A 27,480-nucleotide genomic window follows, 5' to 3' on the forward strand; every position below is an offset into this window, starting at 1 on the left:
AGTCATCTGTTTCATCAGACAGAAGAAATGAGACAGACCTCCTGACAGGTATGAGGCCAACAAGACTTTGTGGGAGGAGAGGAGGGAACTCGACACTCTAGCTTCATGCCTCTGACTGGGCAACCTTTCCCATTCCCAGAGCTGAAACGCCCCGGCGCATACTCGTAGCCTGGGGTGCACTGCACTTTGACCTTTGGATAACTGTCTCAAAGCTCTGTACTAATCTTCAAGAATCCCTGGCCTGCACTGGGCCCAGGATTCATATGGCAAGGAAAAAGGCAGCCCACCCGGGTAGAAAAGGACCACACCGTGCAAACAGGACTCAGGACACTGCCTGTCCATGACAACTCAGGCTGGACTGATGCCCTGCGAGGCCTGGCTTCCTCGTTCCAACCTCAGCTTCCAGGCCCCCAGGCTCTGGATCCCCAGCTCAGCCCTGCTCTCCAGGGCACAAGGCCCAGCCCTGACACTTACTGGACCCTCCCAGATGTTGAAGACCCATCTTCCTGCTCCTGGAATCTGACCATGGTTCCGGACCTGCTTCCTGCTTCACTATTCTGGTGTGAGAGGGACTAACTTTAGGGGGCACTCAGACCCCAAGATCCATCCCCTGATGGGGAAGTGACAGGAAGAGCACCCTGCATGGATTTCCCGCCTTTCTGCACTTACCCAGAGAAGCCCTGCTCCACGCCCACGCAGGGACCGCTGGAGCCTCCGTGGAGACCATGCACTTCCGTGCGTCACTCACTCTCAGGGGAGCCATCCTACTCTCCAAGAGTAGAGCTCACAGCTCCCTGGTTCAATGAAGGGTCACCGAGCGTGAGGAGAGGAAAATAAATAACCACAGACCCTGCCTCCTGTCTCCCACAGCCCAGGAATAAGCACCCACAGAATAAGCACCCCAAAGGGACACTCAAATGTTGTTCTGAACCCCATCTGGACATCCACGGAAGGGTGAGGCCAGGGAGCCATGAGAGGATCTAGTCGGAGGCTCAGCATCATCCTGACCCCCACCGCTTCTCTGGGGCAAGATGCAATTAAGGTCTCCTGTGAGCTCGGGCCACCCACCACAGCCAGCCCCTGGGACAGGAGAGCTCTGGAAACAGCAGCAAAGCACCAGGCAAAGGTCCTGAACCCAGACACCTCCAGGAGTCAGGAAGGATCTGAGGCAAAGCAGGAGTTGGAGAGAACACCCCCATAGTACTGAAATGAATTTTTGAATATCATGTTGGCCAAACAAGGTGTACCTGGGGACAAACTGAGCCTAGGCCACCAGCTAGTGATCCTCGATGAAGCACACCCAGCTCCTCCACCTCGCCTCTCTCATCCTTCTCCTTCCTTCTTCCCCGCTCCCTCCTGTTCTTTCCCTTCTCCTCTCTCCTGGCCTTACCCACCCCTCGCTTCTGGCTTCCCACTGACAGCCAACCAGCCATCACGCTCACATCTGACATTTCAAATACTTCTCGGTCCTGCTGCCAAATCAAAGCAGCTCAGCCCATGTTATTTGCTAACAAAACCAATTCCCTCCCCCAACACAGCCCAGCTTGATTTCCTCTCAACTGAGCCCGGGCCCTGGAACATTCTGGAACATTCGATGCCCAGCCTCCTGGTGAGGGTGTGGCAGTGTGCCCCTAAAGCAGCAGCCGAACACTGTTTACCCACGCACTACCCCCTCCAAAACCACCTGGGCCTCATATTTCAAATCAGAGAGCCAGCCACTATGGATAAAGTTGAAACAACTTTTAGTAAAAACAACAAAAAAATTATGTCTCCACCTTCCAAGTTGTTGTTTAATCTTTCACCCCATCTTCAGAGGACCATCATAGGAATTACTGTCTCTTACAGAAAGAAAACATTTATCTAAACTTCAGCAATTCCTTCTGAGCCACCAACAGTTTTTTTCACTGGTTAAATGCAAGTGAAATGGAATTTACTTTTATTACCAAGGCGCACCAACAGTGCGACCCTGCAGATCGACGCCTCTGTCTGTGTATGATGCCAACCCATCTGGATGCTTAGCAAACCGTAAGGATGAATGGGTCTGGGGGTAGAATTATTATTGGGGTTTTTTGTTTACTTTCTCTGTACTTTATAATTGCCTAAATTTTTATAATAAGCAATATATTACTTTAAAAATCAGGTGAGGGGTTGCTGTTTATCAGCAAAAACAGTCTACAAAAATTATCTAAGGAGCCCTGGCTGTTGTGGCTCAGTGGACTGAGCACTAGCCTGCGAACCAAAGGGTCAGCAGTTTGATTCCCAGTCAGGACACATGCCTGGGTCACAGGCCAGGTCCCCAGTGTGGGGCGTGCAACAATCGTTGCCATTTCTCTCACACATCAATGTTTCCCTCCCTCTCTTCCTCCCTCCTTTCCCATCTCTCTAAAAGTAAATAAAATAAAATCGTTTTTTTTTAATTTCTCTCATAAAATGCTGAGCTTTTTCTTCAATGCTACATTCTCAAGGTTGTGTCCATCAATGAGGATTCACCAGTCACCTGTTGGAAGTATTTATTAAACACTAACCACTAAGTGTTTACGCAGCATCAACTGTGGGCCCCTTCTGTACCAGACCCTGTGCCAGCAAGGGTGGGAAGAACACGCCCTGTCCCCTTAGGACATGAGCTGGGGACACGCAGGGCCAAACCCTCCCGGCCCTGCCCCTGTGGCACCCTAGCCCATCACACACACACACACCCTCAGTCTCCCTTGAGTGACATCCAGCGACACGAGGGTGAGAAGAAGGTGCCGGCACAGCTTCTGGGCCTCACCAAGCTCCCACCAGAAGCTCCTGAGAGGGGGAAGCCCACTGCTATCCTGGGTTAAATGGTGTCCCCCCGCCCCCTCCCAAAATATGTCCATGTCCAGGAACCTTCAAATGTAACCTGATTTGGAAAAAGGGTCTTTGCAGATATAATTAAGAATCTTGAGATGAAATCCAGGTGGACCCAGGTGGGCCTTAAACAGTTATATGAGACCCAGAGAGCAGAGACAGCCAGGGAGAAGGGTCAGCCATGTGAAGGCAGAGGCAGAGCACACAGCCTCCAAGCTGAAGAAGTGCCGGAGCCACCAAATGCTGGGAAGTGCAAGCAAAGGTCCCCCCCTCCAGCGCCTAAGGAGGGAGCTGGGCCCTGGCCACGGGTTTGGACTTACAGCCTCCAGCACTGCAAGAGAATAAACCTCTGTTGTCTCAGGAGACCAAGTTTGTAGTCATTTGTTACAGCAGCACCAGGAAATAAAGAGACACCCCAAGGCCTGAAACTCTATCTCCACACTCGGGAGGGAGTTGGCCAAGGGCCCAAGAGAAAAAGCCAACAGGAGGGGGATGCACAGGCAGCACCTACTGGGGCTCAGCATCCCTTCAGGAGTGAACTCAGATGCCCCCCACCCACGGTCCCCTAAAGTACCAAATACCCTGGGCTTGAGTGTCAGGTAAATCCCACACATACATGAGGGTGGGGACAGAGTCTGGTGGGCCCCCCGCCCTGAGCTGGTCTCAGTGAGGAAGTGTCTGTGGCACTGGAACAGAAGGGCAAGATGATCAGTGAAACCCCCCACGAGCACGCAGCTCACGGCCCAGGATCACAGCCACCAGCAGCCGCTGCACACCAGCACACAGGGTCCAGCAGAACAACGCCTGCTCGAGTGTGGCTGGTAGGGTAATATTATGGGTATAATAACTTACAGTTTTAATTTGAACATTCCACCTAAACTGTCATACAGTGTGCTTGAGTGTGATACTGTTATGTTACAGAATTACACGCTTATGATTTTGTAATAAAAAAGGGGAGTTACGTGTGCCGGACCCTGTATAACACCTGTATGTGCCTGGTACGTCTGAAGCCCTTGCCCACCTGCCTCCTCCTGTAATCCCCAAAGCAACCCTACAGGGGACTCAGTCCTACCAGTCAAGAAACTGAGGTTCACAGATGACTGAACTGCACCACGTCACATCGATGGTTACTGAACCCCAGGGCCAGGCCCAGGCCTCTGCGCCCCAGACCCGCCACAGTCCATCAGGAAAAGCAGGACCCACGCCCAGCAGGACATCGTGGAGCCAGGGACTGCATTAGGGGACGGTGGCTGGTCAGGCCTTCAGAGGCAGGTGGCATGACTAGGGCCAGAGCAGCGTGGGAAACAGCCCCAAGAAGACAACTGAACGCCAAGGGCTCCATCAGGGCACAAGGTCAGTGTCCGTCTAGAAATATAGATTTGTTTTAACGTGAGCCGCAGGCAAAAGGGATTAGGAAGGAAACTTCCGGTGGGGACAAACAGATCATACAGTACATTCTCAGGCCAATCCTGGGACTCTCCATAGCCTCGAACTGCCCAGGTCTCCACTCAGTCCAACCCCCAAATCCTTTGCGAGGGCACTGGCCTTGCAGGGTCTTCCAGTCACCCAGGGACCACATGGACTGCGAGCCCGGATTGGCTCAGGGCAGCCTCGCTCCAGGGCATGGGGGCACGGTACAGAAAGATGCGCCCTCCCCGAAGGCCCCTCCGGGGTCCATCTGAGTTGATTGCAAGACCTTTGTCTCAGCCTTTCTCCAACACCCAACACTGTCATCCAAGCTTCGCAGGCAGTTTTGGGTCTAATCCACAGGGCTCAGGTGGCCAATCACACAAAAGGCAATTTCAGTTTTTATGCATTGGCCATGCAGAGGCAACCCAGCCATGGGGACCTGGTAGGGCTGCAAATCAAGGAGTCCTGGGAAGAAACTGTAATAATGGCAGAAAAATTGGTGGACTGCTTCCTTCCAAACTTTCCCTCTCAGCGTTGCTGTTCTCTGGAGGAATAACAGCGAACACTTCTGCACACGCTACATGCCTCTGCTCTAAGTGACAAAGTCACATCGCTTCAATCAGTCTCATTGCAGGCACATGAGGCAGGTTCTCTGATATTTCTGTTCTGCAAATGAGGAAACTAAGGCAAAGAGAAATTACACAGCCACAAAGCCCAGGCAGACTGGCTCCAGGAACTGTGTTCTTAACTACTAGCTGACACTGCTTCACTTTTTTGAGAGAGAACCTCAAAGGGATCCGGATCCTGGTCAAAGGAATTGGATTAGTCTCCACGGTGAGGGGAGGCCATGTGGCCTGTCAGGAGGAAAGGGACATGGGCTGGAGAATCAAAGGAGAGGAGAAGAGGGTTCCCAGAAAGAGCATCTGGAAGCCCAGCTGACTTGTTCCCCAACACAGAGGAGAGAAGGAATAAGGCCCAGATGTCCCAGAGGCCTAGGTCTAGGCTTGGGCTTCCTTAGCAATTTCTAGGCTCTCCTATGAGGCCCCTGGCTCCAAAGGCCTGGGCTTAAGGTTACATGGGACCAGGCAAGGGACTCACAAGTGCTGGTCCCTCCCAGTTCCCTAAGGAAAAGTGTTGTTTCTCAAGGACAAGAACCACATTCTTCATCATCATCATTATCATCATCACAATTGTCATTATTTTCATAACCACTTAACTGAGCACCTATTATGTGTAGTCACCCCACCAACTACTTCATGGATTACCCCGTTACTCCTCTAGGTGGCCACTGTCCCTGTCCCACAAGTGAGGAACTTAAAGGTCAGGAAGACTAAGTGGCAGCTGCAGTGCGGGTCTGGAGGAGTGAACAAGACAGCACAGGCTTCGGAGGTGCACAGACAGCCCTGACTCCAAATCCTGGCTCTGCACTCACCAGCTGTGGGGTCTGGAGCAAACAACCTCTTCTGACAACTTCAATCAGAGATGCCAGAAGTGATGCATCTCAAATGTCAACCCCAAGTGGCTGGCCCTGGCTGCCTGCAGTGCTTTGGTGGAGAGGATTCTGACCCACGTCTGAACTCATGGGAAAGAGTGTCGTGATCAATTACTAACAGCTGTCATAGGGGCAGAAGGCTGGAGAGACGGCACCAGTGCCACCTACTTGCCATCCCTGATCCAGAGAAACACCCTGGCTTGCAGAGACAGCTATACAAATACATGGCTGCACTTACCCGGCCAGCGGACTCTTGACTAAGGTACGAAAGCAGCTCAGTGTCTTTTCAACAACTGGATATCCACATGGGAACAAATGGACCTAGACCCCTATAGCGTGCTATACACAATTAAATTAAATGGACTTGGATCTTAGACCTATAGCGAAAATTATAAAGCTTCTAGAAGAAAACATGGAAGAAAATATTTGTGATATGGAATAAAAAAGATTTCTTAGGAAACAGAAGTCTACAGACATAACATGAAAAAAAAATCCATAAACTAGACATCATCCAAAACTTCTGCTCGTCCAAGACACTGTTAAGAAAAGAAGTACACTAGTGTCCAGAATATGTAAAGAACGCCTACAAGGAGGCAAACAATTTTCAAGGTGGATGAGGGGCAACAGAAGCCGTAAGAATGACCAACAAGCACGTGAAGACATGTTCAACATTTCAGTCACCAGAAAACCCAAATTAAAACCACAGTGAAATACCCCTCCACACCCACTCAAGTGGCTAAAATTAAATAAACTGACAATAACAAATGTCGGTGAGGATGGGGAGCAGTCAGAACTCCCACAGCCCTGCCCAGTGGGAATGGAAAAGAGTACCACCATCTGGCAAAAAGCTTGGTGGTTTCTTCATACATTGATAGTTAAACACTCCCCTAGCCTGTCACCCAGCCATTTCACTTTTGGTATTTACCTGAGAAATACAAATGCATGTCCAAAACAAACAATTACACCCAACCAGAATGCTCATAGTATCTGGTTATGTCTTAAAGTCCCTCACTGGAAACAACCCAAATATCCCTCAACAGGAGCATAAGCAAACCGTGGCGTGTTCGCACAAAGGACACACTCAGCAGCACGTGCGACTCTCGCAGCACTTTTGCCGAGCCAAACACAATGGCATACAGGCTACAATGATTCCTTTTTTTCACTTTTTAAAGTTTCTTTTTTTCTATATTAATTTATTTAAAAGTATGGTTTCTACTTCTTTTTTAAATATATTTTACTGATTATGCTGTCACAGCGGTCCCGTTTTTTTCTCCCCTTTATTCCCCTCCATCCTGCACCCCCCCGCTCCCACCAGCATTCCCCCCCTTAGTTCATGTCCATGGGTCGTACATATAAGTTCTTTGGCTTCTCCATTTCCTATGCTGTCCTTAACCTGCCTCTGTCTATTTTGTACCTACCATTTATGCTTCTCATTCCCTATACCTTTTCCACCATTCTCTCCCTTCCTTCTCCCTGCTGATAATCCTCCATGTGATCTCCATTTCTGTGATTCTGTGTCTGTTTTAACTATTTGCTTAGTTTGCTTTTGTTTTTGTTTTTAGGTTCAGTTGTTGATAGTTGTAAGTCTGTGGTCATTTCACTATTCATACTTTTGATCATCTTCTTTTTCTTAGGTAAGTCCTTTGAAGGTTTTATATAAGGGCTTGGTGATGATGAACTCCTTCAGCTTGACCTTACCTGGGAAAGTACTTTATCTGCCCTTCCATTCTGAATGATAGCTTTGCTGGATAAAGTAATATTGGATGTAAGTCCTTGCCTTTCATGACTTGGAATACTTCTTTCCAGCCCCTTCTTGCCTGCAAGGTTTCTTTTGAGAAATCAGCTGATAGCCTTATGGGAATTCCTTTGTAGGAAACTGTCTCCTTTCTCTTGCTGCTTTTATGATTCTCTCCTTATCTTTAGCCTTTGGTAATGTAATTATGATGTGCCCTGTTGGCTCTAAGTCCTTTAGGACTCTGAGTTTTCTGGACTTCCTGGAAGTCTATTTCCTTTGCCAGATTAGGGAAGTTCTCCTTTGTTAAGTTTTCAAATAAGTTTTCAGTTTCTTGCTCTTCTTCTGGCACCCCTAGGATTTGGATGTTGGAATGTTTAAAGTTGTCCCAGAGATTCCTAAGCCTCTCCTCATTTCTTTGAATTCTTGTTTCTTCATTCTGTTCTGGATGAATGTTCATTTCTTCCTTCTGGTCTAAATCATTGATGTGAGTCCTGGTTTCCTTCCCATCACTGTAGGTTCCCTGTACATTTTCCTTTATTTTACTTTTCATAGCCTTCACTTCTTCTCTATTTTGTGACCATACTCAACCATTTCTGGGAGCATTCTGATTACCAGTGTTTTGAACTCTGAATCTAATAGGTTGGCTACCTCTTTATCTCTTAGTTCTATTTTTGGAGCTTTGATCTGTTCTTTCATTTGGGCCACATTTTTTTTTGTCTCAGTGCACCTGTTGTGTTGTAAAGGCGGGGCAACCCACCTTGCTGTGTTGTGATGCTGTATGTGGGGGCGGGGCCTGAGAGGGAACAATGCCACTTGCTCGGCTCTCCACCAGCTTTCAGTCACTTCCTACACTACCCACAAGCAAATTGGGCCCTTCTAGTGCTGATTCCCAGGTGAGTGGGCTTGTGTCCATTCCAGGACTCTGTGGGTATCTCCAACAAACTCTCCTGCAAGGCTGGGAGTTTCTCCTGCCACCACAACCCCTACAGGTTTTTACCACCAGAGGTTTTGAGACTTTATTTCCCCATGTTGGAACTCTGGGTTGCATGGTCTATGTCACTCCTCAGTCGTTCCTCCCAATTTATCCGCACACAAATGTGGGACTGTCCAGCCCACCAGCCACCACCTCACCTGGTCCTCCAGCCCCTGCCTTGCCAGGAGATCTCTCCACCCCTCCTACCTGTCTGGATGAATGTTTCTTCTTTAACTTCTTGATTGTCAGACTTCCATATAGTTTGATTTTCTGGCAGTTCTGGTTGTTTTTGTTTTTAAATTTTTTGTTGTCCTTATTTTGGTTATGCAAGGAGGGAAAGCGTATCTACTTATGACTCCATCTTGGCTGGAAGTGCCTTATTTCTTTTTTTCTTTCACATGATTCCTTTTAAATTAAGTTTCAGAACAGGCAAAACTTATTTGCAGTGAAAAAAATCAGAACTCTGGTTGCTTGGGAGGGATTGTCTATGAAGGGACATAAGGAACTTCATAGACACGTGCACGTGTGTGTATATATATGTACATATATATATATATATGACATGTGGGTGGCAGCAGTGTCCTATATCTGAGCTAAATCAGAGTATGAGTCACATGGGGGTATCTTTTAACAAAAGCACACAGTGAAGATTTATGCATTTCAATGCATGTCATTTTTTGAAAAATCTGGTTACACCTAAAATAATTTGCCTGAAGTGTAGGCTAGTTGGTCTTAAAACATGAACAAAATCAGGGACACTATATACATACACAGATGTACATGCATGAGGGGTGGGTCTATGCAGGTGGTATGCACACAGGGATCTCCGTGCACCTGGCACCTGCAAGGCACAGCCCCACAGGTGCAGACCAGGTAAGCTTCCTAACATCTGCACTGCCTTGGGCCGCCCTGTCCACTGGCCTTTACGACTTCAAAGGGCTCCTGGGAAGTGGCTCCTGAGGAGGTGACATCAGGACGGGCAACATAAACAGGGTCTGTATGGAGACCAGAGATGGCTCTCCCAGGGCCTACAGAGCATCAACAAGAGAACCAGCTAAACCTCCTACATTGGTGGTAATGGGGGGAGCAAATGTTTGTCCTCTGAGGTCCCCTTCCAGGGGATCAGGATCCAAACCTCCTTTCCATGGTCCTTGAGCCCTTCCTGCCCCCGCCCAAGAAGGCTCCCCAACATCCTTCCCACAAATACCTCCTCACCTTGTCCCTACAAAACTGGTAGATCTGAGAGGGGCTGATACTCCTCACTCAACCCTTCCCAGAGTGGACAGAAAAGACAGCATTGGGCCTGGGGCTGTGCTACACGCTAGAAAGGAAACCCAGCCCATGCCCAGGGAGAGAGCCTGGCCAGTGGACAACTGGTGAGCCGGGGAGGGCGGGAGGAGGAGAGTAGCCCAGCTCTGACTGGAGGGAATGAGAGAAGGCTCCCCTGACCTCTGTCGTCCTCCCTAGCATCTGGACGCCTGCACCCTTGCCTGACCCTCCTCTGAAGGTTTTGGAGGCATTCATGAGTCGTGAAAAACAAAGGACCAAGGAAGCAGAGTGGGAACAAGACCTTCTGTCTGTCCCCGCAGAAGGAACGCCAGGCCTCCTTCTCCTCTCCTGGAAAGCAGGTCTGCGGCAGGAGCCGCCCTCAGAAACTCACACGGTGGTATGGAAAAGACAGAGCAAGGGGCACCTCTAGGCTGACCTGGCCGGCCCAGGCCTAGTGGAGTTCCAGGGGCCAGTGTGGTGATTCAGATCCAGGTCACATCAAGTCCCAGCATTGTCACCTTCAATGAAACACTCTGCACACTCGCTGTGAGCTGGAGGACAATCAGAGGGCCAGCCCCAGCCCCTTCACTTCACGAAGCCTGGAAGAGTTGTTGCGCCCGGTCAGTCCCACGGGGGTCATCCCTACCCCACTGCTTGCATTAGGGCCCCTTCCTGCTCCCCACCAGCCTCCCCACCAAGCTGTCCTCACCCCTCTCCACCCCACCGAGTAGCCACATGACACACTTGAGCTTGTCACATGCTGAGCCATATGGTTTCTTCTGCTCCATTAGGGCTCCCTGTAGACAGCAGGTTCTTTGAAGGGTGAAGACTTTGGCCTGGGTTTGACCCCACGGGGCCCAGCACAATGCTGGGCACACAAAGCCAGCCCTCCCTAAATGCCCGTTGATCCATTTGGGCAGGAAAACCAGATCATAAAAGACGTGGGCCTGGAAACAATCCACAGCATTCCCAGGGAGAGAGCCCCAAACCCCTTTCCCAGCCCAGCCAGCACCATCCACACAACTTGAGTTCTGGCTGGGAACTGGGCTCTCATTCAGCCCATCTGCTCAACATCTCTTTGGTTGCTTTTTCTCAGTTTCATATTAGGAAAAAAAAAATCTTGAAAAACACAAACAGCAAGAGGTGGGGAGGGGGAGGAGGACCAGTTGCAGCAGGCATGGCAGTGGGGGGCAGTGGCACTGGGAGTGAAGCAAGATTCTCAGGCCAGCCACTCCCCCAGCAGGCCCTCCCCAATGGGAGAAGGGACCAGAAGGGCTATCCCTGCCTGCTGGGTTGGGACAAGAAGTGTGCTTCACCAAAAATAGCTTGGGTCTTCAAATTTAACTAAATCTGCTGACTACAGTAGGAACACAAGTGTCTCCAGTGGGACCTCAGGCAAGTCGCTTCCCATCCAATTCGTCTGCAAAGGAAATGGATCGTCCACCTCTGACATTCTGTGATTCCCAAAGGGATCAATAGCAAAGGGATATGCCTGCTCCCCCTGCCCCTACCTGCACTGTCAAAGGGTGCAAAAGCCAGGTCCTCATGGTCCCTTCTGGGTCACTCCCTCTCAGAGAGGGGCTGTGACATTCACCCAGTTGCTCCAAACCTGGGGCCACTCTTGCCGCCCACCTCTCCCAAATCCTCACATCTCATCCATCCACCTCCCGGGAAATCGGGAGCCAGACCACTTCCAAGTACTCACAGGGCCTTCAGGGTCTGGCCCCCACCCTGTCCTCACCGGACTCCTGCGGAGGGCCATCAGCTCGTCCCCCACGCCCCGTTCTGCTCCTTCCCACACACTCTCCATACAACAGCCAAGGCGGCTTGTTCAAAAGTCCCATCATCTTACTCCTCTGACTAAAATCTTCAATGATTCCATTGCCTTCAGTTAGAAGAAAGCCCAAAATCTTTAGTAAACCTTCCGAGGGTCTGACTCTTTGTCCCCCTAACTGTGGGTGCTCTGGCCATCCTGGCCTCCTGGTTGGAGAAACTCCCTGTCCCGCCTGAGCGCATGTCAGCCTGCAGCAGTGCTTCTGAGCTATAGAGTGTGTGTGAACCAGAACGCTGGTAAAATGCAGGTTCCGATTCTGCAGTCTGGAGTGGGGCCTCTCTGCATGTCCCAGGAGTTCCCAAATCATGCAGGTGTTAGTGGTCTCTTGGCCTGACAGCACCTTTGCCTAACTAAGGCCTGCTCAGCTCTCCGGGTTCAGCTTAAACATCATTCCCCCAAAGAAGCCCTACCTGACCCTCTCCATCCACAGACCTTATCTTGGCCCCTGGGTATGCTGTGCTTCTCCTTTGTAACAGTCACCGCACCGAACTGTTCATCCCTCATTCTTAAAATTATTTTTTCAACTCTCATCTCCTGAGCTAGACTACAAACTCCAGAACCAGGACCACCACGATGTTTTATTCACCTTTAGGTCCCCAGTCCTCAGCATATCATCAGCATTTGTAGTAAAAAGCTGTTGGTCTTGGCTGCCTGCATCCACTTTCCCTTCTTCTCACAGTAAAGCCTCAATTTTCCTTTGAAGAGCCACCCTTCTCCCACTCATGTCTGTTAGGGTTTAGGTAGAGGACATGAGACCCAAGCCTGGCCAGTCAGAGCCTTCTCTCTCTCCGGTTGCAATTATTGGTTCAGAGATAGACATGTGACCTAAGACAGGCCAATGAGCTTCTCCCTGAGACTTCTGATAGAATTACTAGGGAAAAGAGACTCTTCACTGGAATTATTTAGCAAGCAGGAGCAGCTGTCACATTCCGGTCATCACAGAGACAGAGTCTGACAAAGAATGAAACCAGTACAGAAGAGAGGTGGAAAGAGACAGATTTCCTGGATGCAGCCATGCCTGGAGTCTATACTTGCCATTACAAAGGCAATAAAGTCCCTTTGATGCTTAAGCCAAAGTGAGTTATGTTTCTGTCAGTTGAAATAAGAGTCTTGACTAATAGAACATTCAAATGAATATTGGGTGTTGAATGAATTAAATGAGTATGTGAGTAATTAGAGACTGCCGAGAGAACTCAGTGACTCCTCCCAGAAAACTTTCAGAGTCCTCCCTGCACACTCCTGCCACCCATGAGCACAGACACAAGCATCCCACACCCCATTTTGCAGACCAGCGTGTGGAAATGCATGATGGCGACATGCTTTTCAGCGCTACCTGGCGCAAACAAGCCACCGCAGCACCTGGCTCAGGTGCCAGCACCATGACTAGGCTGACGAAGGCAGCCGGGCTTTCAGTGCCCCCAGGCACTCCAGCAGGGGGAGAGCAGAGCAGTCTTCAGCCAGCCTATTCCCCACCCACTCCTGAATCCTAATCCAACATGGGCGGGCTCTGGCTGCCACTCACTGGTATCACCTCGAGGGTGCACACCACACGGTTCTGTGCATACCACACGGTTCTGTGCGTGGGAGGCACTCAATATGGGATGATCACGGAAAGATGGTTTTGATCCACTTCCCTTGGGGGTATCACTCTGTAATGGATTAGGTTAGGGAAGAGGGGGTACAACAGAGAGCAAGAGAAGAGCCCTAATTATTTGCCTGTGAGTCACCTCACAGCAGAGCTTCAGGACAGAGATGGAGGCTGGCCTCAATGTCCCCTCAGATGGCTCAGGAGGCAGTGACTTCTTCAAAGCTAGTCCTCACCTGGCAGAATGTAAGGGAGGGGGGTGCACTGCCCCCAAGCACCCAGGCAGGCACACTGCCTGAGCCGAGTCCTCCCTGAGGGCATGTCAGGAGTGTGTGGCCATCGGGACATGGGGGACTCGAGGGTAAAAGGGGAAGAGCACAGTGGGGGGAGGGCGCTGCCCCCTCAGCTCCTGGGCAAGAATGAGAGGGGCCTGGGCCTGGGCCCTAAGATGTGCTCTCCTAGAAGAGAGACTTGTGAATAAAGTGTTAATTAGAAAAGAATTACTGGCTTCCTGGAACCTCTAAAGCAACTGTCCCACAAGGGCTGGGGGGACAGGGCCCGCTGAAGAAGGCTAGTCAGATGCAGGACGACCAGCATGCAAGTTCCACTCAAGAGCCAGGAAGATGCTAGCCCCCAGGGCCTGGCAGCCCTTCTGGGCAGTAGCCCCTTAAGGCACTAGCCTGCAGCTGCCTTTGAAGCCTCTCCCACTTACCCCTGCCTGGGCCCCTAGTTCCAGAACCCCACAGCTCCACAAGGCCTCTCACTAATTACAAAGCACCCAGCCAAGCCCACCCAGCCCGGGTCTATTTCCTCACCGTGCCCTAACACCCTGTGTCTCACACTCGCACCCTCCTCCTACACTGCTGAGCCCCAGTGAACGCTCCTTCCAGAGGTGCCTGGGCCTCCACAACCCCACGGGGACAGACACAGCAGGGCCTGCTGCCACAGCAAAGTGCAGCCTTGAGGTTTACCCCCCACCCACCACCTCCCCCACTTACCAACTCTAAGCCTCTTACCTTCATGGTGGGAGGTGCAGTGAGAGGAGGGGACAGCGACCGGTCTGGGAGAGTCACATCTGAGCTGTTGGCCAGCTCCTGCTTCCTGTAAGGAGCCAAGAACACAGAAGAGGTGAGTAAGGGCCCACCTGTACCATCCCCTCTCTCCTCTAAAGCAGCAGGGCTTGGCGACAGAGTCTAGCACACACTGCTCGACACTAGAGTGGGGTGCATTTCTTTGCTGGAATGCAGAAAAATCTAAAGCCAGGCTGTTTCAAGTGTGGCCCCTGATCCAGCAGCACCAGCATCACCTGGGCACTGTGAGAAACGCAAATTCCGCCCTGGCTGGTGTGGCTCAATGGATTGAGTGCCAGCCTGAAAACCAAACAGTTGCCGGTTCGATTCCCAGTCAGGGCACAAGCCTGGATTGTAGGCCAGGTCCCCAGTTGGCAGCACAAAAGAGGCAACCACACATTGATGTTTCTCTCCCTCTCTTTCTCCCTCCCTTCCCCTCTCTCTAAAAATAAATAAATAAAATCTTTTAAAATTTTTTTAAGTAATGCAAATTCTCAGGTGTGCACCAGACTCTCCAGTGACGGGGCCCAGGAATCTGTATTTTAACAATCTCTCCAGGTGGTTCTGATGCACACTGAAGCCTGAGAACCACAGAGCTAAACAGATCCAGGGCTGGGGCTGGAGTGGGAAAAGAAGGGGAAAGGGGTACACATTTTCACTTCACCCTCCTGGGGCCCCTTTGTCCCTCCCCACACACACACACACACACACACTGACCAGATGGCAGACATTGGGAGGATGGGCTGCCTGGGGTACAAGCTGCAGGTAAGACTTATTTTAGTCCATGTGGGCTAGGACCATGGAGAGACAGCTAAACAGAGTTGTGTCACCATGACAACACGACTGCAACAAGTTCGCTGCTCTCGCACGCTCCCCACTTCCCATCTGGCCCTTGCTGGTGGCCAGGCAGTGCTAGTTTGCAGTCTGAGCACCAGGCAGAATGTTTGCGGTAGGATAAGGCTTCGGAACAACGGTCACACAACAGGGCCAGCTGGGAAGAACCTGGGGGAGTCCCCAGACGGACGAGGGACTCTGGTGTCCTGGACATGCCCTAGTTATCTCCTGGGACAGGAAGGAAGGCAAGAATAAGAGCAGTAAGAGCCTAAGAGGACCAGGAGGAAGCCCCAACTCTGTAACTGTTTCCTTCCGCAGAGCCCCAGCCTGAAGCAGCTGTCAGGCCAGCACCTGGTCCCGCTTAAGTGACCAAAGCACCACTTCTGCCAACTCGAGAGAATGTTTCTGTACTCCTTTCCAGCCCACGTACCGCCAAGGGAAGTAACAGCCCCCACCCAACCTCGTTCATGAGAGAAGCCCACTCCCTGCCCAGCACCCCGCCTTTCTGGGGCAAGCCCTTGACCTTGGACCCAGCCACCACCCTGTCCAGGCGCCCCTCAGCCCAACAGGCCTAGTCTAAGGCCCGGTGCCACAGGGCCCTGTCCACCCTGACACTACCCTACGAGCCCTGCCACCCGTCCCCTGGGAAGCACCCTAAGGAGGCTACCTGAACATCTGGCTTGGGGAGGACCCACGTCACCCCATTAACCTCAACCCTGCCCATTCCCCCTCTCTGCTGCCCCTTCCTCCTCCTTTCTTCTTGGGCTTGGTCTCACTCCAACGGCTAAAGAGGGGTCTCCTCCCCCCGATCCAGACTGTAACTAGCTCAGGAACCAGCAGGGCCATGACCTGGCGCGTGCGCACACACACACACACACACACACACACACACGAATGTGCTCCTTCGAGCTCTCAGCCAGAGCCACCGGCCTCCCTCCATGGCGGAGTCAGGCCCTCCCCACCTGTGGACCTGATGGGGCTGGGTCCTGCCCCTCTGCCCTCCCGCAAGCAGCCACTGCTCCTCCTCTATGGGCCTGTGCCCCTGAAAGCCATGGTGGGGGAAAGGGAAGGGAGGAAGAATGATCAAGGATGGTCCCCTGAGGTGAGGACAGGCAAATACAGCTCCCTGGGGTGCTGGGAGTCTGGTAAAAAAAGCATGCAGGGAGGGGTAGGCAAGCTCCCCAGCCAGAGACTCTAGGACTGCTGGGGGTGAGCTGAGGACTTCTGGCCTACTCCCTGGAGACGGCTTGTGGGCAGACTTGACCCATAGCTGCCCTTGGTCTCCAATAACACAGACCCTAGGGGAGGGCAGTACCAGCAGGTTCTAGTATCAGTGGTCACGGGACACTCATACACAGTCTGGTTCTCCCCATGAGGCACAAGCTGCTCACTCCCATGAGACCAGAGCAGATGTGATTCTTATCCAAGGTCCCTGAGGCCCAGACAAAGGGCCCCCGGTACCCACCCTGCCCTGGGCTGAGCCCCTCTCCTCTGAGCCAGCCTGCTCTCCCTGGACGCTGGAATAACTCCAAAGACCAGTCTCCAGGGAGCAGTGAGGACTGCCAGGTGGGAGCACAGGGCGTCTCCTGCCAGGATTTCCCAAATGATGCGTGGGGCCTGGAAGGTGCGAGAGCAGGAAAGAGCACCCAGCCTCACACCAGCTCCAGGGTCCTGTCTGAGATTCCGGAGGGGATGCCAGGGTGGGCAAAGGCATGACTGCGGCCCTCCAGAAGATGAGAACTCAGAGCGCACAGCAGCCCTGGCTGCAGATTAGAATCTACTCTAACTGGGTGGAGAGATGGCTCGGAGTGGCACCTATGGGGGGAATGAGCCACGCTGAGCCATCCTTCCTCTCGACCCCACCCCCCGCAGAAGCCAAAGACACTTATTTAAGAGCTAACTTCCCGTTATGAATTGAATTTGCCCCCACCCAGAAATATACTAAAGTCCTAACCTCCAGGACCTCTGAATTGTGACCTCATTGGAAATAAGGTCTTTGCAGATATAATCAAGTTAAGATGAAGTCATTGGGTTGGTTGGCCTCCTAATTCAACATGACTGGTTTCCTTATAAGAGGAGAAGGTGGCCACGTGAAGACAGACACACAGGGAGAACGCCACGGGATGATGGAGCCAGAAGCCACAAAAGACAAGGAAGGGCTCTTCCCTGGAGCCTTCAGAAGGAGCTCGGCCCTGCCGACATCCTGATCTTCGACTTCTAGCCTCCAGAACTAGGACAATAAATACTGCTATTTCAAGCCACCCTGTTTGAGATACTCAAGTTATATTTGCGACACTTGGTTACAGCAGCCCTAGGAAACAGAAACACCAACCAAGTCGCAGGCTCCAGCCTTGGCATTGCCCCTGGAGGACCAAAACAAGGAGGACGGAATCCCTGCTGCTGCCTCACCTCCCCGCTGCAGCCAGCTGGCCCCACCCTGTCCTGTCCCGGCCCTCACGACCAATGACATTTGAGTATGAGCCACCCTCCCAAGGACAGCCAGGACTGGCCACTGGCTGAGATAAGACAGAGTAAGAACTACAGTGCTCAGTGCAACGCCAGCCCTTTCTCAGGACAACATGCCACATGTGAGTAGGTGACAGTGACACAACTCTGTCAAGGGGTGACCTTGAATCTGCCCTAATTTGTTGTAAGCAAAAGGTAAATTATTAGCAGAGGCAGGACCCTCAATGCTCTTTGTAGCATGTCTCTAGGAAGCCACCGTGATCTTGACGTGTGTCAGGGCACTGAGACTGAAAACTGCCCCCTGACCAAACCAGTCAAATGCCCCTGCCCAGCTCTCCAGACCAGGGGCCCAGACTCACATGGGGACACACAAGAGGAGGGGGCAGCGATGGGAGCAGAGGAGGGGAGAGGACAGAGGAAGGCAGAGGAGGGAGGCAGAAGGTCATTCACTCAGCTCAGAGAAAGGCGGTAAGAGCTGGCATGAGTGAACAAGCCAGGAGCCCTCTTCCTCCTGCCTCTGGCGGTCCCAGAGGCCCTGTCTCCTCAGCATCCCTCTGCCCCAGAGCCATGTGGCACTGAGGCCCTCTACTCTGGGAGTCTTTCCCCAGAGCCTGGGGATCCTGGGATGGCTAGGGGCGGCGGGGGGCGGGGGGGGGTTCAGGGAGGCCAGGAGAGGTCCTAATTGGCTTTAGCCAAATGAGGTTCTGGCCAGCTTTGTCCTCATGAAAATCTCAAGAAAAAATGGTCAAAAGCCTGGAGTAGAAGCTGGAAAAACAAGGGAGTGATTCACCCAAATGGGGCTGTTGGTAGGGAACCCAACAACAAGCCCCAGCACGGAGCACCCAGCTTCTGGCACGCAGGCATCCAGCGTCCTTGCCCCCAGCCCGAGCTGGCTCTGCCTTGGACCCTCTGAGATCATCGCACACTTCCGTGAAAATGCCCTACACTAAGAACCAAGAGATCCCTGGGGTCCAGCTCAGCTCTACTCGCTACCCCACTGTGCGAACTTGGTTTAAGTCACCTCACCTCTCTGTGTCCTTCATCTGCAGAGATGGGAGTGAAATAAGACATAAAGCCCTATACAAATGTAGGCCATTATCATTATTATTATGATCTTTTTTATTATCATAACTCATAAAATGGTTGTGCGGTCTCCAGGTAGAAAGAGAGAATCAAGGGTCAAGGGCTATTTAAATGTCTCTGAAAATACTTACGGCGTCTCAGCTAAGCACCAGTTCTAGCCCCAGGGATCTACTCTCAGGATCACAACCATCAGTTAATAATCACCAGGGAAAATATCTGCCGATCACCAGACGGCTCTGGGGCCAAGTGTAAGCCCCTCCCTCTGGCAGATCCTTCTCCCCAACCTTCACACCACCCTGGTGTGCACTTGCACCTCCCAGCACACCAGTCCCCAGCTGACCACCACTCTCGGCTCTGCTTTCTCTTGCTCTCCAGACAGCCAAGCTGTAGAAATGTGGACAGCTGGCCACTCCAAAGAGGTGCTCAGGAAAACCAAACCAAAAGGAATGAAAAATGTTACTCACAATAGCAAAGGATAGAAATAACCCAAGTGCCATTATCCAATGGATGGATAAACAAAATGTGGTCTGTCTGCATGGTGGAATATTACACAGCCATAAAAAGGAAGGAGGAAGTGATACATGTTGCAACACGGATGAACTCGAAAACACAGCAGGCAAATCCAGAGGAGAGGCACAGTTCCCAAGTCACCTGGGCACGAGTGTGCAGAAGCGAGCAGGTCACATATAGGAAAGCATAGCTGGTTTATAAACAAAGCATGACTACCAGGGCCCTGTGTGAGGGGAGAGAAGGGGCAGGGGGCCCAAGGGGTCTACAGGTGCCCTGGAAGGAGTGGACTGAAGGCAGAGGCCAGGGCTGCACAGGAGGTGTGCCAGCTCTGACCACCACAGGCCACAGCCTGGGCATGGAGATGTGGCTGCACGCGGGACCAAGGGAGGCCTGGAGGACGCTCATTCTAGCAGCTTCAGAGGACATGCCGGTTTCACCTCTAGCTGTCATGGGTGAGGACGACACTGCCCTTCCCTGGAAGACCCCGAATCCCTGAACTGGGCCAGGGGTAGGAGGAAGGGCAGGTACCAAGGGGAGCCAGGATACAGCAGGGTGACGGAGCCCTGGAGTCCAAGCCCTGGCCCAGCACTGGGGACGACGGAGCCTCCTCCTGCATCGTGTCTCAGAGCTGATGGACCAAGCTACACCCACAGACAGACAGATCTCCACACTCCTAAGAAAATAAGCCTTTTCTGGCAATGTTTAGAACTGAATGATACTGTACACGTGAGTAAGCAGAGACTCTGAGGGGTTCAGTGTGGGCCTGAGGGTCACAAAGGCAGGAAATTCCAGAGTTGGTCCTCAGGCCCTGAGATGCCCGAGCCAGCTCTGCCTGGCCAGAGTGCCACAGCAGGGTATGAAGAGAGGACACTGAGCACCACCTTCTCGAGTCCTTGAAGCTTGAGCTCCTGGTGGGCTTTGTGTCCCAGCGTGGGGCGGTGACCCCTGTGTTAGTTACAAGCATCTGAGAAGGCAATGCAGGCAGGAGACGTGACAATGCAGAAACGACCCTGAAGGCACAACCTCTTTGGGAGATCCGTAAGGTGCACAGAGGAGGTGACGGCTGAGCTAGACCTGCAGGGAAAGGGAAAGCACAGCAGCAGAGGCCTGGGGGCAGGAGGGGGAGTGGCAAAGAGTCCTGTGGGAGGCCGTCTGGGCCGTCTGGTATGCTGGTGTGGCCAAGACAGAGGCAGGCCCTCAGAAAGGAGAAGTGAAAACCAGCAAACAGTCCTCAGGGCTTATCATGTCCTAGATACTGTTTGAAGTGATCCCATGTCCTAGCTCACTCAATACTCACGACAACATTTTGCAGCAAGTATCACTAACCACTTTTACAGATAGGGAAACTGAGGTTCAGAACTTGCCCCCATTCCTGCAGCTGGAAAGGAGCAGAGCAAAGCTTGGACCCAGGCAGCCTGGTTCCATAGACCACGATGTTGACCACTGTGTGCACGGCCTGTGGGGAAGGGCAGGAGTCCTCCTGAGAGGGGTGTCCACACCATACTTGCCCAGAGTGGGGCGCATGCCTCCCCGCTGGGGTGATCTGGGGGGGTCTTGACTGTAACAGTAGCTTACTGATCTTTTACAGTGACCTTCCATTTGTGACAAGGCCACTCTGATTTTCCTTTTATGGTGATGACACTGCCTTCTGAAATGAGCTTATTCATTTTAAAACTGAGCCAGTTGAAGAAAACCATTAAGTAATTAACAGAGGTAGCACACAGACATGACAGACACAGTGAAGGTGGTTTGGGGACAGCTGAAATCTGGGGAACAGGCACTAAGCAAGCTGAACTCTATCTCGTGGGCAAAGGGGAGCAGCAGGTTTCAAAGGTAGGGCACGGTGACCTACAGGGCTTTGTAGCAGAGAGGAGAACAGAGGGACTGGGAGGGCAGGACGCAGAGGGAGGAATGAATGGGAGCGGCTGCCCCGTGCTTATGGCCACAGAAATGAAACAAGAGGGTCAGATCCACAAGGCATCTCAGAGACACACTGAAGAGCACTTGGTGACTGAGGGTAAAGGAGAAAGAGAGCACTAAACTCGTGGAAAGACTTCAGAAAATTGAATGACCGAGCCTTCAACCCTGATACAAAGAAGAACTGGGTTTGCAAGAGGCAGATGATAACTCATTTGCTCTGGACATACTGCAAGGCCCCTGGGACACCCAGGTGGGACCCGAAAAGAACTGCAGCCTGAACAGAGAGACAGGTGTAAGGAGAACAAAGGTGGAGGTTGAGGCCCCAAGGGAGGAGAGGCCCCTTGGGAGAATAGGCAGGGCAGAAACGAAAAGGAGTGCTTAGCAGGGACAGGAAAGCAGAAGCAAGGGAAAGGAGAGTGCCAAGGAGGGCGTGGTAGGCAAGTTACCGCTTTGCACGAGAGGCTCCGTCTCCCCAGCACTGAGGAAATCGCTAACCTACTGTGGGTGTCTCCTCCAGCCCTTCACACACTGCATCCCTTGGAAACTGCCGCATGAGTAGGTTCCCTCACAGGGCCAGTGGTTCTGCTTGGCACTGCATGGCCTCAGTTGAGGGAGCTACATCATGTTCAGAGCAAAGACGGCCAGCTCACAAGGTCATGGCCTCAGACAGCTTCAGAATCAAAGTCATAAAACCATGCTGACACAAAAGGACAGAATAGCAGCATCTTTCCACCCTGTTAGTATTTCTTGACCAGCATGGCAAGTACATGGGTGCTTATTTTATGATTTAGATGTACGATGTATATCACAATAAAAAATAACTTTAAGTCATTCCCCCTCACTTTGTTAGGAAAGAGAGATATAAATATGGATGTGCATCTGGATACGGGTAGAAATATAGGGATAGAAATAGATATAGCCTCAAGCCTGTTGAGACTTCCATGATGAACATATCAGACTGACCATATGCACTTATTATGTTTTGCTGAGGCCCCTTAAGAAAATAGGTTACTTTTTTAAATAAAGAGAAAAATGTGAACTGACAAAAGCAAAGATAATAGAAAGAAAAATTCAGCCTACAAGAGATCACAGGTGCCTGGAAGATGGATGAGGATGGATGATGACCTGTGGGAATGCTAGGTACTTGAGACACTGGGCCGTTAAACCCCCACCTCCGCCCCATCACTCCCAATCTGCCAGATGACCTTTCCAATGCTCACCAACATGAGAAACTGAACAATCCCTCAGAAAGACAACAACTTGGTTCCTCCAATGGAAACGGCAGCTTGCTACCCAATAATCACCCTTCATGGCAGCCCCCAGGTGGCACACCAGCCCAAGTATACAGAGCCCCCACACTCCTCCCTAGTGCCTTGCTCTTGAGCACAGAGAGACAGTCAAGTGTGGCCAGACATCAAGAGTACCTGAAGTAAACAGGCAATGCAAGAAACCAATAGGAACTTCAAAAAACACTATAATATACACAGATAAGTTTTTTCATATCCATGACAGAAAGAGAGAATGCTATAAAAATGGAATGATCAGATTTCCAGCCAAGATGGAGGTATAGGTAGATACACTTTGCCTCCTTGAAAAACCAAAAGAAGGAGAACACCAAATTTGAAAAAAAAGAACAGAACTGCCAGAAAATCTAACTGTATGAAAGTCCAACAACCAAGGAGTCAAAGAAGAAACATTCATTCAGATGGGTAGGAGGGGCAGACACAGGGAGCCAGGGCAAAGAGGACACACGGCAAGCACTGGGTGGTGCCACATTTGCATGCAGATAAACCAGGAGGAACAACCGGGGAGTGAGACAGAACATGTAACCCAGGGTTCCAGTGTGGGAAAAGAAAGCCTCAAAACCTCTGACTGTAAGAATCTGTGGGGGTTGTGGTAGCAGGAGAAACTCCCAGCCTCACAGGAGAGTTTGTTGGAGAGACCCACAGGGTCCTATAACATACACAAACCCACCCACCTGGGAATCAGCACCAGAAGGGCCCAATTTGCTTGTGGATAGTGTAGAAAGTGACTGAAAGCCGGTGAAGAGACGAGCAAGCAGCATTGTTCCCTCTCAGACCCCTCCCCAACATACAGTGCCATAATGCAGAGACTTGGGTTGCCTCCCCCTGGCAAATACCTAAGGCTCCACCCCTTACTACATAACAGGTTCACCAAGACAAAAAAAATATGGCCCAAATGAAAGAACAGATCAAAGCTCCAAAAATAGAATTAAGAGATAAAGAGATAGCCAACCTATTAGATGCAGAGTTCAAAACACTGGTAATCAGAATGCTCCCAGAAATGGTTGAGTATGGTCACAAAATAGAGGAAGAAATGAAGGCTATGAAAAGTAAAATAAAGGAAAATGTACAGGGAACCTACAGTGATGGGAAGGAAACCAGGACTCACATCAATGATTTAGACCAGAAGGAAGAAATGAACATTCATCCAGAACAGAATGAAGAAACAAGAATTCAAAGAAATGAGGAGAGGCTTAGGAATCTCTGGGACAACTTTAAACATTCCAACATCCAAATCCTAGGGGTGCCAGAAGAAGAGCAAGAAACTGAAAACTTATTTGAAAACTTAACAAAGGAGAACTTCCCTAATCTGGCAAAGGAAATAGACTTCCAGGAAGTCCAGAAAACTCAGAGTCCTAAAGGACTTAGAGCCAACAGGGCACATCATAATTACATTACCAAAGGTTAAAGATAAGGAGAGAATCATAAAAGCAGCTAGAGAAAGGAGACAGTTTCCTACAAAGGAATTCCCATAAGGCTATCAGCTGATTTCTCAAAAGAAACCTTGCAGGCAAGAAGGGGCTGGAAAGAAGTATTCCAAGTCATGAAAGGCAAGGACTTACATCCAATATTACTTTATCCAGCTAAGCTTTCATTTAGAATGGAAGGGCAGATAAAGTGCTTTCCCAGGTAAGGTCAAGCTGAAGGAGTTCATCATCACCAAGCCCTTATATAAAACCTTCAAAGGACTTACCTAAGAAAAAGAAGATGATCAAAAGTATGAATAGTGAAATGACCACAGACTTACAACTATCAACAACTGAACCTAAAAACAAAAACAAAAGCAAAGCAAACTAAGCAAATAGTTAAAACAGAAACAGAATCACAGAAATGGAGATCACATGGAGGATTATCAGCAGGGAGAAGGAAGGGAGAGAATGGGGGGAAAGGTATAGGGAATGAGAAGCATAAATGGTAGGTACAAAAATAGACGGAAGGAGGTTAAGAATAGTATGGAAAATGGAGAAGCTAAAGAACTTATATGTACAACCCATGGACATGAACTAAGGTGGGGGAATGCTGGTTGGGGGTGGGGGCAGAGCGAAGGGAAATAAAGGGGAGAAAAAATGGGACAACTGTAATAGCATAATCAATAAAATATATTTTGTAAAAGAGTAATGATCAGGAAAGAGACAGATCTTAGAAAGCAGAAACATGACTGGAAGACTGAGTTGAGGAAGTCTCCTAAAAACAACAAAAACAAAGATAGGGAAAAAGAAAAAGAGAAGATAAAAACTTCAGAGGGTCCAATATCTGATGAATAGAGGTTGTGGAGAGAAGTAATAGAGGAGAGGGGAGTTGCAGTAGCTCGTCTCCAAGTCGGCTTCCCAATAAGCATATCTCTCAGTATCAATTCCCTTGGACCCGCCTTGCCTTGAGTCTGGACTGGCTCTGTGACTCAGTTTTGACTAACAGAATGAGACACAGTAACATTACTTAATTTCTAAGACTGAGTCATAGGAAACCCTTAAATCTTCTACCTCAATCTCTAGGAACATTTGCTCTAGGAAAAGCAAGCCAGCATGTAAGAACTGACTATACTGAGAGTGCCATGCTGCAGCTGCACCATTGGACAGGCCGCATGGAAGGACACCCAGCCAAGTCCCAGATATTTCAGACACACCAGTCCATGCAGATGAGGAAATCATCTTGAACATCTTAGCAGATGTCATGAGGAAAAGAACCAAGCCAGAGCCAATGCCCCAGACACATAGCCCCAGCTGAGCATCTCAGCCATCTCCAGACAAGCCCCTGAGATGCCGTCTCAGACATTATAAAGCAGAGAGGAGCCATCCGTTGCCAAGGCAACCAATAAAATGGTGGTTGTTTCACCATAATAGGAGCACATTAACAGAGAATCGGTACAAAAACATTTCCCAGAACTGAAAGACCTGAGTCTGAGTCCACCAAGTACACAGCACATGAATGATAAACAATTCATCCCAAATATTGTCAGGAAACTTCAGAACACCTGGGTAAATGAAAAATGCTCAACAACTCTGGAGAGAAATTATAAATACATACCGTATGCAAAGGAAAATAAATCATCATGTTATTAGGAAAATAAATCATCATGTTATTAGACTTTCTACAGCAGCTCTAGAACCTAGTAGGCAATGATGTAATACCTTCAAAATTCTGAAAGAAAACTATTTTCAACCTATCATTTTATACCCAGGCAAACTATCAACCAAGTGTGAGAGTAGAATAAAAATAAAGACTTTCTGGATTATGCAAGAGCTCAGAATAAATGTACTCCCTGCACCCCTTCTTGAGTTCAAAAGCAACAGTCCCATACAGGAGAAAGGGCTCTGAAAGTGAGGTCTCCTGATGGAAAGAATGGAATTGACCATCTATCTAGTGGGTGCAAGGTTTGGGTAGAAAAAAAATTTAAAGAATTAAGGCAGGCCTTGGCTGGTGGGGTTCAGGGGATTGAGCACTGGCCTGTGAACCAAAGGGTCTCAGGTTCAATTCCCAGTCAGGGCACATGCCATGGTTGCGGGCCAGGTCCCTGATAGGCTGTGCACAAGAGGCAACCATACATTGATGTTCCTCTCCCTCTCTTTCTCCCTCCCTTCCACTCTGTCTAAAAATAAAATAAATTTCAAAAAAAGAATTAAGGCAGAATAAATAAAATAGTAAAACAGAAAATATATAGGTATATAGAAAACTATGCTAATGGGAAGAACATGTGTTAATCATTAACTCCAGGAAAAATAAAAGACAAGAAAGAAAACCTAATTTATAGCACCCTCCTGGGCTCAACAATGAACAATATTTACACAGTCATAATAAATAAAGATTGACTATTGAATTGAACCAAGAAATGGAGAACACACAGCTTACTAAGTGGTCCCAGGTCTTGGCTGAATTCCTAGTAAGCCCTGGGAGAGGAGCCCCACCTCACAGCGTCCAGCACAGCGATGTATGAAGCCATCCACGCTAAGAAACCACCCAACAGCCTGTTGGCATGGGGAGTCACCCTTTCACAGAGCAAACCAGCCTCGAAGCTAAGCCATCGCTGCCCCATACTCCAAGACTCTGCCTCTTAACTCTTCTGAATAAGTTATTATTTGGTGACATACCAAATTAGAGATTTTCATCATTAGTTCAAACTAAATGACATTCTCTGTGGGCTCAAACCATAGCATTTCAGGGCAAATATGTCTTGTCTTTTCAATTAATAATGTCTGGGCTGTTCAATTAATAATGTTATTCCCTATCTGTTTCACTCCTTAGAGAGACAAATACTTGGAGCTGCTCTCCAGTATTGAGGCAGGGCACATGGCCCATCCTCATTCTTGCATCGCTGGGAGAGAAATGTCCAGGGCATGGTGGTCCAAGGGTTGCTGACTCAGCCCCCTAGAACCAGGGCTGCAATCTCATCTTACCAACAGCGTGCTCTAACCCAGCCTACAGAACCCAATGCAAATTAATCAAACCCAGTGACATCAAGCCTCGTGCCTCCTCCCAGCACTGGCTTCTTTCTCGGGGACACCAGGAAAAGGGGAATAGGACAACTGTGAGAGCTTCCAGGGGCACACTGGAATCTGAGCATGACCCTGCAGTATATTCTATATTCTATGGCTGGAAAGTTCAGGAAAAGGGCTCGGCAGCCTGGAACACGCCTGGATAACCAAGACTTCCAAGCGATGAGCAGAAACCAACTCCCCTGGCCAGGCCCATGTCCTGACTCAGTGAGAACGGAGTGCCTTGATGAGCTGGTCCCTAATGTGCACCCTGCCCACAGGCCCAGCTCCCAGTACAGAGGCTGGCACTGAATGAACTGAAGAATGAATAAGCAGCTGAGGAGCTCATAAACCCCCAGAGCTCGGGGACTAAGTTAGAGCAGTATGGGGCTGCAATTTGGTCTATTCTCAGTTGTTGGCTCTGAATGACCTCAACTCCCTGCTCAAGTGCCTGAGACAAAGTTAACCCATTCTGCACTAGTCTGATCTGTTACTCAACCATGTCATTCCCTGGTAACCGATTCTGGTCTTGACCCTGCACTACTCCTCTGGACACGGATAGTAGAGATAAAAGAATGATCCTTCATCATCATCATCATCATCATCATCATACTAGTTAATCCTTATTTAGCACAATGTGAACCTCTTCACATGTAATTATTTCATTTAATCTTCTCAACAACCCTATAATACA

At 50.0% G+C, this 27,480-nt stretch overlaps 1 protein-coding gene across 6 annotated transcripts in view; it reads right to left on the reverse strand.

Moving 5' to 3' along the window:
- The window catches only part of RAP1GAP2 (RAP1 GTPase activating protein 2), a 194,402-nt gene that overhangs the window by 84,834 nt on the left and 82,088 nt on the right, over positions 1-27,480 (reverse strand). For all 6 annotated transcript variants that reach the window (XR_004904796.1, XM_028520082.2, XM_036033276.1 and 3 more), the window contains one exon: positions 14,147-14,231. Coding sequence is in view for 5 of the 6 variants with exons in the window: in XM_028520082.2 (XP_028375883.1) it covers positions 14,147-14,231 (85 nt within the window). In the remaining variant the exon portion in view is untranslated. The remainder of the gene's footprint in view (positions 1-14,146; positions 14,232-27,480) is intronic.

This window comes from Phyllostomus discolor, chromosome 8 (assembly GCF_004126475.2).
Source record: "Phyllostomus discolor isolate MPI-MPIP mPhyDis1 chromosome 8, mPhyDis1.pri.v3, whole genome shotgun sequence".
Taxonomy (NCBI): domain Eukaryota; kingdom Metazoa; phylum Chordata; class Mammalia; order Chiroptera; family Phyllostomidae; genus Phyllostomus; species Phyllostomus discolor.